Below are 11,970 nucleotides of genomic sequence, written 5' to 3' on the forward strand. Positions count from 1 at the left end.
CCATACACAATACCCATATGTGATTGTTGAAATCAGTAAAAATACCTAAATGCCTGCAGATTCTGCAATGAGGAGTTTGGTAATGATTAGTATATTTGAGTGGCCTATACCACCTTTCATAAGAAGATTTTTATTACCTAATCTAAATTAATAACAAATTCTCCTGCTACGCGAATGTAGGAAGTTTTTTGGCGGTACCGATACTGTAAAAGGTAAGGTAGACAACTGCTTCGCTTTGGTCTTTGTGTCCATATATTTAAGCATTGCTCTCTTGTTCTCAAAATACAGCAAAATAACTACTTACATAGTTTGTACGAAGCCTTATTCAAGGTAAAATTCATCTAGAAAGCAAGATATGAAAAGTAGTTATCTGAATTTGTACCTACTTAAACTCTTGGTCTGATTCGAATAGTCGCAGTGTTGTCAAGCGATCGAAGTACGCAATTTGGTTTCTGTCGGAAGATTGAGGCTAATGATGAGTGCCGTATAAGAATTCAGTGTCAGTGCCGCATAACCAAATTTGGCTCCCCGCGCGCGGCCTTCCTTCACTAGTAAAACTAGTATTTTTTTCTTGTCTCTGTCTGTGAGTAACGAACTTGTCTTAACCAAGAAAATGAATTGGTATCTGAAGCGCCTTGACTATAAGGTCAGATCAAAATATACTTGGGAAGTTTGCTGTTGCCGTCAAGTCATGGAATGTCGACAAGGTCTATGTTGCCACAAATACATATTATGCGAAAGAAGCCTAGTATAAGCAGTTTACGTCATTCAATTATTTATTTTATTAAGTATAGCAGTAACAATAATTACATATTTTGTGATTAATATTATAGGATTGCACTCAAACTAGTTAGCACATCAATCACTTTTTTCAAAATGCACATTTAGAAAATCTCAGAGTGAAGTGTCTTCTCCAGATCCAACAGTGGAAAGAACCTCTTTTGTCCACCAATCAGCATTTAGGTCTGGTCCGCTCCCACCAAGAAAAAATGGTAGATGAACAGGGTCAACTTTGTCATGCAGTGTTTTGACGTTCGATCCATGAACTGTCAACTAAACAAACATTGGAAAATTCATTTTACGTGTGTATTCTATGAATATATATTGCTACAAAAACACATACCCTGTTCTTTAGTTTCTCTCCCATGAAGGTGCTTATGACAGTCCACAGAATGTCAAACACCAGTGCCTCGTTAATGAAGTTAAAACTTTTTATTCGTACAGGCATAGCCTCCTGTAAAAAAAGAAGTGTTTAACGTTGATTGCCATAGCTAGTATACAATCTGAAACCAACTAAACAAACTCATTTCTTTGCATGTTTCATACTTATTGGACACGAAAAGTACATATGGATCATTTTTGGACACGAATGTACATATTGATCGTTTTGTTATTATGTTGTTGTTCCTCATCTTTTTCTCCTTGTGGCGGTTCCGCTTTCGCGTTAGTGGTCGGGCGAAGTCGTGAAACTGCGGTACCGGTTACCGCAGTGGTGGGATTCAAAATTTTTGTCAGCCGGTTCCATCATACAAATGTCATATTTTCAGGCGGTTCTGTTACAAAAAGTCATGTAATGCTAACCGGTTCGCTGATCTCATAAAATTCCGTGAGACGGTTCTATAGAACCGGTGCCAACCGGCTGAATCCCACTACTGGGTTACCGGTAGTGCGCTGTGACAGATTGCATACCCGTACTACTTTGTTTTGGTTTTCTTGTCATCATAGTTGAGCATCGCTCTTTTGATATTATTATATATATACGTAATTGATTGTTTTCATAGCTATCACTACATAAATTATGGCTACGCCTCATCATTGTTATCGACGGTTACCTATAAACAGTTTCATGGCTTCATTCTTGGCTTGAAATTATACGTTGTTTTCATAGATTGTCTATTTCTAATGCGATGAAAAATATTCTATTAATTACTTTATGCCTTCATGTTGTAAGTACTGAACACGGACCTTCAGAAGTATGTGCATCGAGATGGCGCACAACCTGAAGATAGCATGTGTACCAGATTAGGGTTCAGGTTGTGCGCCATCTTGGTGCACACACTTCAGGAGCGCCCTAAACACAGTCCATGGTATTGCAATTTGAATCAAAATTGAGCTTCAACGCAAAATTTAGAAGTAAAATTTAAAACGAATCATCATAGTTGTACTTATAATATTTTAGATATAACTATGGAATCATTATTATCATGCGTCCTCAGAAAATATTGTTTAAAAATAGGCGTATTCACTTGAACATCTTCAAGTTTCAGTGCCCTCCGCAACCTTTTTTCAAGGTTAGTCTTCTTTAATTTGAGTGAGAGGTTTGCTTTAGAGAGAATTCTTTGCAGCAATTAGTGTATAATAGAATAATGAACATGTTTACCCACACGCATTATGCTGGAAAAGCGTTTTGCATACGACGCCAGCTGCATTGCTGTTTGTAAACCCATATTTGACATGTCGTCGATGATAGTCACGCCATATATCTGAAAATTATACTTGTATTTTTATTTGTTTCTTTTCCTCTTAAAATAAGAATGATTGAACAGAAAATTAATGAATGGAAGCACTGATAAACTCATTTGGGATGATCCAGATTACCAACTTACTATTTCAGTATTTTGTGATTTTTTTCTAGATGTATTATTTGTGCCAAAATATGACATAATGTTTGGACAATATATCTTACAATTTTCGTTCATTGCAATTATTTTGTTTCTTGTCTATGAAGGCACTTTTATTTATGTTACCGGTATAGAAAGAACGTATTTGGGGATAAATTGTCTAATTGTATTCCATATCAATTTTACCATATCCATCCAGTCTATTAAATTCGAATGACAATGGAAAACGGAAATTTTTTTTTGACTCACTTGAAATTCTTCTTTTTCCAATTGCTTCTCAACCGATAATAGTATAATTGCAAGAAATTTGAACATGTCGTCACCCTCAACGAATCCAAGGCCTGAAGCGTATATATATAAAGTGTGATAAGGTAAACGTGTTGAGTCTGAGTAAATTGCACAAATAAACTCTCACAAGAACGATATCGTTTACTTTAAATATTTAATTTAAGGAACTGTGAGTGATTCAAATGGTTGTGCTATGTTCTGTTACGTTGTGGTACTACATCTGGCTACTCCTAATAGCACCAGTGGAGTCTAACAGTCTAATTCATTTGCATTAAATCATATTTTTTTTCAAAAATACCTGGTCGTCCGACAAAAACAAAAGTTCCATCCTTTGCTCTGGCATCATTTAAAGGCAGGAGTGGACCAGCAGACATAAGACGTTCACAGTCTTTTGGATTGTCGACCTGAGAATATAATAAAAATTACATTTGAAACATTTTCTGACTTGTTATTTGCACTATGATATATCATAGCCTACCAGATCGTATAACTCCTTCCATTCTGTTCTATGCTTGTGGTAATTCACGAGTGTCGTCAATGCTCTGTCTTCGTTAAATTTTCTAACTCGAAGAAATCTGAAATAAAGATTGTATTAAAATCGCGAATTCAGTTAATTTTTATTATTTAAAAACTACATAGTTACCTCAAGAGAAAAGCATCGTCAGAACGAATCAATTCAGATCCATCATTTTCTTTTTGAAATCTTGCTCTCAATTTATCGATTGCAGCCAATCTTTCTGTATTATCTTCAGGTTCATTCAATTCATCAATTGCCTTTTTCAGCGTTTCTGGAGATAACTTACATTCATATCTTTTCATGATTTATTTCTTCTATTTTTTGAACTATATAACCGTATAAAATATTCTGAAAGATTAAGAAAATTAGACATGGAAAAAATCCAGTTCGCTGTGTAGAACTACAACCCTTGCTGATGCGATGGAATTGCCATGGCAGATTAGGATGCCTGCTTTCTCAGGCAAGTGTACCAAACAAATTGGATAAAGTTTTCAGGTTTATGATGTCTCCGAACCATATGACTAGGGCCGGGCATTTCGAATCAAATATTCGCATCGAATTGTAAAATATTCGAATCGGTTCAAAGCAAAATTTCGAATCGCCGCCATCTTGTTTTTTTTCTTCCCGCCAATGGTCGAGGTGAATTTTTTTTATTGAAGCAATTTTTTTGTCAACGACATTCTGACCCTACCCATGACTTGTTCCTTGAGTGGTTGAATATACAAATCTCTGATAGGAGCAAAGATGACAAATTTAACTGCGTCCGTATTGAATTATAGTGTCGCGTGACGATCACCGACACGACTTCAGGAAAGATACATGCTCACAGAACTACCTGCCAAGACTCTAAAATTAACGTGACAGTTCCACTAGAATTTGCTTCATTGCTCGTTTTCACATTCTCAGCGTCTCATGCATTGACGGTGTGCTTACGACTTTATCAGCCTCGAATTATTATTATCTCTTAATCTTCGATTGCACAAATTAACCAATGCATCTTTGATAAAAAGCTAACTATTATCTCTTAATCTTCGATTGCACAAATTAACCAATGCATCTTTGATAGAAAGCTAACTATTATCTCTTAATCTTCGATTGCACAAATTAACCAATGCATCTTTGATAGAAAGCTAGCTAGCTTGATAAATTAACATGTCGGTACTTGAACACCTCGATCAAAAAGTCTTATTGTATAGCCAACGACTTCACGAAGTGCAAGCTTTTTTATTCAGATAAATGATGCAATTCTAGGCCTAAAGCAAGCTGAAACAATCAGGTCTTCTGCAAATAGACTTGTTTGCATCTTCAAGAAGTTCAAACAGTGGAGCAAAAATAAATTTGTAATAATTGTATATGCTAGATTTGAAAAAAAAATACTAATAGATTTCGAAAAGGAAGCATAATTATCGCAGGATCCCAGATTTCATGACAATTACGGTGAAAAATAGTATTAAACAATCATAGTTTATCTTAAACTAAATCAAAAATTCAAATAATGATTATTTCAAAACGAATTGAACGGAACATTAAAAAAGGAAAATGCTTAAATTATTAAATTTTATCAATATTTCATGCTTGCCAACCACACTATTTCATTATAATAGATAAAGCCTGAACATTGAAAATAAGAAAAAATCAATTTTGGCATTTCTAAAATTTTAACAACTATAGAAAAAATACATAAGGTACCGGTAGATTTTAGTTGATGAAGCTGTCATCAATGTTGCAATGTACCATACAGAAAACAGTCTAATAATATTAAATGGAGCTGTAGAGATTTTCACGGTAGTCAGGGTTGCATTTCCAAACTATTTGGAGTTAGAATATTCACAATTCCCTGGAGTCCGGAGTTTTAGACTTCCAGTGGAAATATAAGAAGACAACAGTGTTTAAGAAGACAAGACAAAAGGTTTTATTTCATTGGCCTTGGAAAATTTTTACCACTCATATTTAGGAGACGGGTTGAAATTTTTCTTAACCAGATTCAGGAGACAAAATTTTTTTCAACTTATATTAAGGATAGGATTTACATATTTATCCCGGTAGTGGAGAAAGCCGAAAATACGACTTAATCATAGGGCACACTATGGCCTCTCGTCCGGTTATCACAGCCCTGGTTCTGGAAGACATTTCCATCACAGGGAAAGTGAAACAAAAAAAATAAGGTTATACAGGTAGTTACATAGGTAAATAAAAAAATGTGCTATATTGGTACATAATATTAATATAATAAACTCTACTAAGTACTCAGTCTACTGGGAATATTATTTTATCTACCGGTAATTGTGCTACAATATACGAATAAATACGTGTGAATGCTTTGATGCAGTGGTTTACAACCTTTCTGATGGTTCCCAATTAAACATTCCAGAGAATCGAGGAACCCCTGCACAATAGTTTAATTGTCTGAATAGAATAATTCAAACTTGATACTGGCAAGTTGAAATGATATTTCGCAAGTTTAATGATAGTGGCAAACATAATAGATATTTGACTATATTAAAACAATATACATATACTAATCTATACTCTCGCATCCTAATGGGTACTTGTGGGACCCCTGGACTGTTCTGATGGAACCGATGTTGAAAACCACTGCTCAGAGTTTACAAAAGAATTAGATAATGGGAGAAAATAAAAATAAAATCTGTTACAGTAACTCTATGCCTTTTCCAAGTTTACTTTTTTTTTTTTCATTTGTTGCATATGAATTCGACATCACAGTTATTATAAAGCCCTATAGCGAACACATATATGTATTATTATATTGAAATGGCTCAATAAATTTAAATCTTTGGTGAACTTGACCATAAAAATTAATTAAAAAATTAAGCCTGGAACACATTTGGATGAAAAACATGATTTGCATTATTCTTTCAAAATAAAAATAAATTTACAAATGTTTTATGCCAGGAACTCAATCGCTAAATTTGGCAAATAAATCTAAGAGGTGCAAAAGAAAATGAGGTTTATATAAAGAAAAGTGATACACAGTAATTCATACTTCAGAACATAAAAGGTTCAATCAAACTGATATTAGCGAACTTATAATAGGATGTACCATATTTGAAGCCTATTTCAACAGATTTAAGTTGCTGATAGGATAGCAATTTCATATTTATCCATGTAGACAGGTAAGCTGATACAATGACTTAATTATATGACCTAACCAGAGCATCTTATCTGGCTACCATGTCAGGTATGAGAATTAGTTGAACAAGATATTCGTTTCAGATGCATGAACCGGATTGCTAATATTATGAAAAACTATAGATCAGTGGTATTCAAACGGTGGGGCACGGCCCACATAGGGGGCGAAGACAATTTTATAACGGGGTGTGAAGACGCGGCTTAAAAAGTTTGAGAACCACTGCTCCAGATTATATTATCAGATTCAATTTTAAAATAATTGGATAGAATGATAAATGAACAAAAAAACTTATGGCTTTAATTTGAAGAAATTAGAAAATATAACAGTGAAACACAATTTGTTTAATTATTTCATAAGGAATTTGGTCAGGACAGGGATCAGTAAAGGAAGTATGGTCACAGCAGAAACAAAATCGATTTTTCCATCGAAGTTCGACAGTTGCATATTCAAATAGGAAACAGCAGGTGAATATTTATTGTGCAAGACTACTATAGATTCAATTCTAAACAGAAAACGGAACGGAAACATTGTGCAAAATTCCAATTGCTTATAAAAATAACCAAACAATAAGTAAATTTTAAATCTTGAGATATATCCTAGCATGAATACAGACCTATTTTAAAAAAGCACAACTTCCAAACCACTCATTTCCTGGACCTCCAGAAGTATGCGCACCAAGATGGCGCACCACCTGAACATAGTATGTATGTACCGGTTAGGATTCAGGCTGTGCGACATCTTGGTGCGCATACTTCTGGAGCACCCATTTCCTAATCCAAACCCACAATCTTAGCAAAAGAAAAAAATTCAATAAAAAATTCCAAAAAAGTCCATAATGAACTGTCAAGATTCTGATTTTGAAGTAACTAGCTTCACTTACCCGAATAGCTGCGTGAAATTACGATAAGTACCGGTAAACATATTACGGAGATAATATCGCACAAATACCAATTATTTATACAATTGATGGATCTACACCAGGGATGTGCAACATTTTTATGTCGGTGGGCCATGTAATCAACTTCAGACATATCCCTGGGCCACACAAAAAATTACCGTAGTTTTTCCATTTATACAACGCCGTGAGAAAGGCTAAAAAAGAGCTATCACTCAGCTTTACAGTAAAAAAGACGCCGGGCAAAGCGGCGAAAGATATAATTCAGAAAAATCTGAGCGTTGACTAGGGCCACACTCAATGGCTCGGTGGGTCTGGTTTTGGCCCACGGGCCGGCATGTTGCACACGCCTGATCTACAGCAATTGATCAAATTACAAAGCTGTGTCCTCTCCAGTTCCACAAGATGACAGAATTTCATTTGTCCACCAGTCTGTATTCAGATCTGGTCCTGTTCCACCAAGAAAGAATGGTAGATATGCCGGATCGATTTTATCGTGGAGAGTTTTGAAGTTTGATCCATGAAGCATCAGCTAAGTAAAAGGAATAGGATTTACATATTTATCCCAGGAGAGAAGAAAGCCGATATGAAGACTTGATCATATTAACTATTAACTAACTATTAATATTAACTGCTTTAACTAATATATGAATGAAATTTGCAGTGTTGGGGTCTCTATTCATTGACTCGACTCTAGTTAGAACGGATTCACCAATTGTCAAAGACCCTTAGTGACATGACCCATCTAAATTGAAAGTGAGTGTTAACTCAGAGATCGCCTTGACTCTCGATTTCAAGGAGTTTTATCCAACACTGGTAATTAATAATAATTAAGAGGAAAATCCAAAATTATATTAAATTTTATTTGGTGTATTAAAAATGGGGTAACAGTAAGCAATGCTAGACTTGAAAAAATTTCGATCGCTTATTAAAACTGAAGTTTTAACCCCTTGATCTCATTTGATGTGTAACAAAGGAAAAATCAATGTGAAACTCGAAAATTTCTGACCACTGATTAAAATCTGAAGTTTTAACCCCTTGTCCTCCCATTTCATTCAGTGTGTAAAAATGGGAGAAATGAATGCGTAACTCAAAAAATTCCGATGGCTGGTTAACATCTAAAATTTTAACCCCTTGTCCCTCACCTCATTCAGTGTGTAAAAAGGGGAAAACAATGCTAAACTCAAAAAAGATTCACATCGCTGGTTAAAATCTGAAGTTTTAACCCCTTGTCCCACATCTTACCCGTGTGTAAAAAGAGGGTAAACAATGCTAAACTCAAAATTCAGATCGCTGGTTAAAATCTGAAGCTTTAACCCCTTGTCCCACATCTTATCAGTGTGTTAAGGGGTAAGCAATTTTAACTGATCATTATGTTGCAGTGGTGACTCATCTAGAAGAGCCTACACCAGAGAAAAAGGTGAAAAATAAAAAGGTAAGAAATTACGTTATAGTCAATAATATTTTATTAATAACGAAGATCATTAGTATAGTTTGGTCTCCATGACTATTTCAAACCTTACTTTAAAGAAAAATATAAGAAAAAAAGCATTAAAAAGATACAACAAATTGTTTATCAATCTTTCTATCACCTACCCTTTCCTTCATTTTTTCTTTCATGAAAGCACTGATGACTGCATATATAGTATCGAACACAAGACCTTCATTGACCATATTTAAGCTTTTAACTCGGATGGGCATAGCCTCCTGTATCGTAGAAAATATAGTTGAAAAGGTTTCATAGTAGCCTATACCTTAAATAATACATGGTTACAAAAAACAAAATTCACAAATTAATCGTTGATGAAATAGGATTTAAAATTGTCATTTATATATATAACTTCAAGTTTAAGAGCGAATGAGGGAATTCAAATACGAAAGAATAAGTAATGGCATCAGATAAACATGTTTTGGGTAATAAATCCCTTGATTTTTGCAACTTTGTTCAATTATGAAATCTGAAAATAAGCATCTTCAATATGATTTCATTACAGTGAATTATAAAAAAAATGTGACTTTCCTCTTAAATTTTGCAAAAAACACACAAAAATCAATTTACTACAAAGTACCACTTTCAAATGCATTTCGAACCTGAACAATATGAAGCATCCTTTTGCCCACAGATGCCATTTGCAATGCCATTGTCAGTCCGAAGTGTGTCATGTCTTCTATTACAGTCATACCATGAATCTGAAAATATAGCAAAGATTAAAAAAAGACGCAGGCCCAATTTTGCTTTTTATTCAATGTCATAGTGTCAAAATTGCTCATTAATCAACCCATAGCAAAATATACATGGTGTTCATAAGGTTTTGTGTTAAATTGGGTAAAATAGTGGGCACATAAAGGTGTACTCTAAAAAAAAGTAGAAAAAACTTGAACAAACAATGAATAAAATGAAACAACCTGTTCAAAATATATTAACAACTGAATTCCTCCTATCACGAAAGAAGCATGAAACATTAGCACTTAACTAGGTTGGTGATATCGGTTGAAGATTTTAGGTACAAACCCCTTCAGTAGAAATGAGATAAAATAAGTAAGCAATGCCGAACTAAAAGTCTTTTAATTTTTTAAGTGTCTTATATTTCAGTAGCTACTTGCTTGGGATTATTACTTATCGATCTTGATCGGTCAGTATGTTGATAGGTATTTGTTTGTTTGTCTGTCTGTTTGTCTGTTAGATACATGCGATATCTCACGAAAGCGAGGTTGAATCTGCTCCAAATTTTGCATGTGCATTCATCATACCTCGGACCAGAAGCCTATTGATTTTGGATGAATTATGTCGTATAATTAGTGAGTTATCAATTAATTAGTGATGAAGAGATCTAGATTTTTGCAAAGCGAGAGAACGCACATGAGCTAGATTTTTTAGGCGAGAGCGCGCATGTGCTGAGTGTGTGTGTGCAATGCGCAAGTTTCCGTCGAGAAAAATTCCACGCTATTGAGTCAGATCGAAGGATACATGCCGCTAGATCGATAAGTCAGCGATCTGATCACTATTTCGTTTTATTGTTGTGAGATTCCTGAGAGCGAGATTGTAAGATAAATAGTACCTGGAATTCTTCTTGCTCTAGTAATTTATCGAGTGATAAAATCAGTATAGCAATGAACTTCAGCATATCTTCCTTGCTCTGAAAACCATATCCTTAAAATAAAAGAGGATTTTATTAAGAGATGATCTGGTCTTCTGCATAAGTATAGCATTTAATAATGTTCTGCATTCACCTAACATTTAACATATTTCTTATTGCAATATTGAGGTTATTTTTTTCCAATATCAATTTGAGGGCTTCCTTATAACAAACAATCTTGCTCATAGGGTAGTTCAAACAGAGTTTTGAAAGTGATGAGAAAGTCACCTGGTCTCACAATCATGACAAAAGTACCATCTTTTGCTCTGCCGTTTCTCAAAGGAAGCAATGGTCCAGCCGATATCAAGTCTTTGAAAGGTGTAGGGTCATCAACCTAATTTGAATAGAAGTAATAATATTTGATACTATAAATATAAAAATAGTCATAACATAACCCTGGAAACGCAAGCTACTTGCACACTTCAGTACCAGAAAAAACGGTAAGTAACAGTTTGATTAAATCCTGGTATGGCTTTTAAAATTTTCACTAGAGTTGTAGCAACCAGTATGCCCCAGATTTTTTCTGTTTGTCCAAAGTCAGAATAAAGAAGCAACATGTGAACCATAGTTAATATTTAACTATCTTGGAAACTGATTGCCCATTGAGCTACACTTTCCTATCTGGTGGAATTTGACAGTCCCAGTAATAATATGTTGTGCCAAACTTGTTGAAAAAATATGATATTTATTGGAAAAAGTTTCAATTATATAGTATATTTCAATGATAAAATCCTTTTTTTATTACGGTAGGTATAATTTCTTACATAATCAAAAAGTTCTTTCCATTCATTTCTCTGTTTATGATAGTTCACAAGAGTTTCCATGGCTCGATCCTCGTCAAACTTTTTCACTCTAAGAAACCTGAACAAAATTTTTTTTTATAAATAAATTTAGTTCCTATGACTGGTATTTCTTCAAATGAATAATGATTTAAGTACGGTACATGAAAGGGGGTAAGAAAGGAGAAGTAGTCTTCACAAAAAACTTAGTGATTCTAAAATATCTTTGTTAGAAAATCAAATGAATCATACAGAGTAAACCAGACTTATTTTAAGACATAATATATTGAAGAAGACCCAAGCGCCTTGAACATGTCCTATATACAATGCAACAGTAATGATCAGTAAATTACCCCCCCTAAAAAAAACAGAACCCAAACTTTCCCACTCCTGTATACCTGAGTAAAAAATCATCATCAGACCGAATTAATTCCAATCCATTATCTTCTTCTTCAAATCTTGTTCTCAGCTTATCAATTGCAGCCAATCTCTTATCATTATCTTCAGGTTCGTTTAATTCCGCAACAGCTTTTTTCATCAATTCTGGTGATAATTTACATTCATATCTTCCAGACATTTTTA

At 34.3% G+C, this 11,970-nt stretch overlaps 2 protein-coding genes across 2 annotated transcripts; both read right to left on the reverse strand.

Moving 5' to 3' along the window:
• Positions 1–764: 764 nt before the first annotated feature.
• LOC120333442 (alpha-tocopherol transfer protein-like) lies at positions 765–3,795 on the reverse strand. The gene is made up of 7 exons (XM_039400871.2): positions 3,553–3,795; positions 3,388–3,484; positions 3,208–3,313; positions 2,871–2,962; positions 2,385–2,483; positions 1,124–1,234; positions 765–1,053 (listed from the first exon to the last, which is right to left on the reverse strand). Exons 1-7 carry the CDS (start codon positions 3,726–3,728, stop codon positions 895–897), a joined length of 840 nt encoding a protein of 279 aa, XP_039256805.2. The 5' UTR covers positions 3,729–3,795; the 3' UTR covers positions 765–894.
• Positions 3,796–4,634: 839 nt separating this feature from the next.
• On the reverse strand, positions 4,635–11,965 carry LOC120333441 (alpha-tocopherol transfer protein-like). Its single transcript, XM_039400870.2, has 7 exons — positions 11,787–11,965; positions 11,374–11,470; positions 10,838–10,943; positions 10,532–10,623; positions 9,564–9,662; positions 9,069–9,179; positions 4,635–8,004 (listed from the first exon to the last, which is right to left on the reverse strand). The coding sequence occupies exons 1-7, from the start codon at positions 11,963–11,965 to the stop codon at positions 7,846–7,848; spliced, it is 843 nt and encodes a 280-aa protein (XP_039256804.2). The 3' UTR covers positions 4,635–7,845.
• Between the last annotated feature and the right edge of the window lie 5 nt (positions 11,966–11,970).

Source organism: Styela clava, chromosome 13, assembly GCF_964204865.1.
Source record: "Styela clava chromosome 13, kaStyClav1.hap1.2, whole genome shotgun sequence".
Classification (NCBI taxonomy): domain Eukaryota; kingdom Metazoa; phylum Chordata; class Ascidiacea; order Stolidobranchia; family Styelidae; genus Styela; species Styela clava.

Excerpts from the sequence above, each read along its gene's own strand:
- LOC120333442 (XM_039400871.2), bottom strand. The coding sequence starts at position 3,728 with ATGAAAAGATATGAATGTAAGTTATCTCCAGAAACGCTGAAAAAGGCA. Across the intron at positions 2,963-3,207 it reads TGTTTTTGTCGGACGACCAG|GCCTTGGATTCGTTGAGGGT; the intron begins GTATTTTTGAAA and ends TATACGCTTCAG. Across the intron at positions 1,054-1,123 it reads GAGAGAAACTAAAGAACAGG|TTGACAGTTCATGGATCGAA; the intron begins GTATGTGTTTTT and ends ATGTTTGTTTAG.
- LOC120333441 (XM_039400870.2), bottom strand. The coding sequence starts at position 11,965 with ATGTCTGGAAGATATGAATGTAAATTATCACCAGAATTGATGAAAAAA. Across the intron at positions 10,944-11,373 it reads GGAAAGAACTTTTTGATTAT|GTTGATGACCCTACACCTTT; the intron begins GTAAGAAATTAT and ends TATTCAAATTAG. Across the intron at positions 8,005-9,068 it reads AAGAAAAAATGAAGGAAAGG|CTGATGCTTCATGGATCAAA; the intron begins GTAGGTGATAGA and ends CCTTTTACTTAG.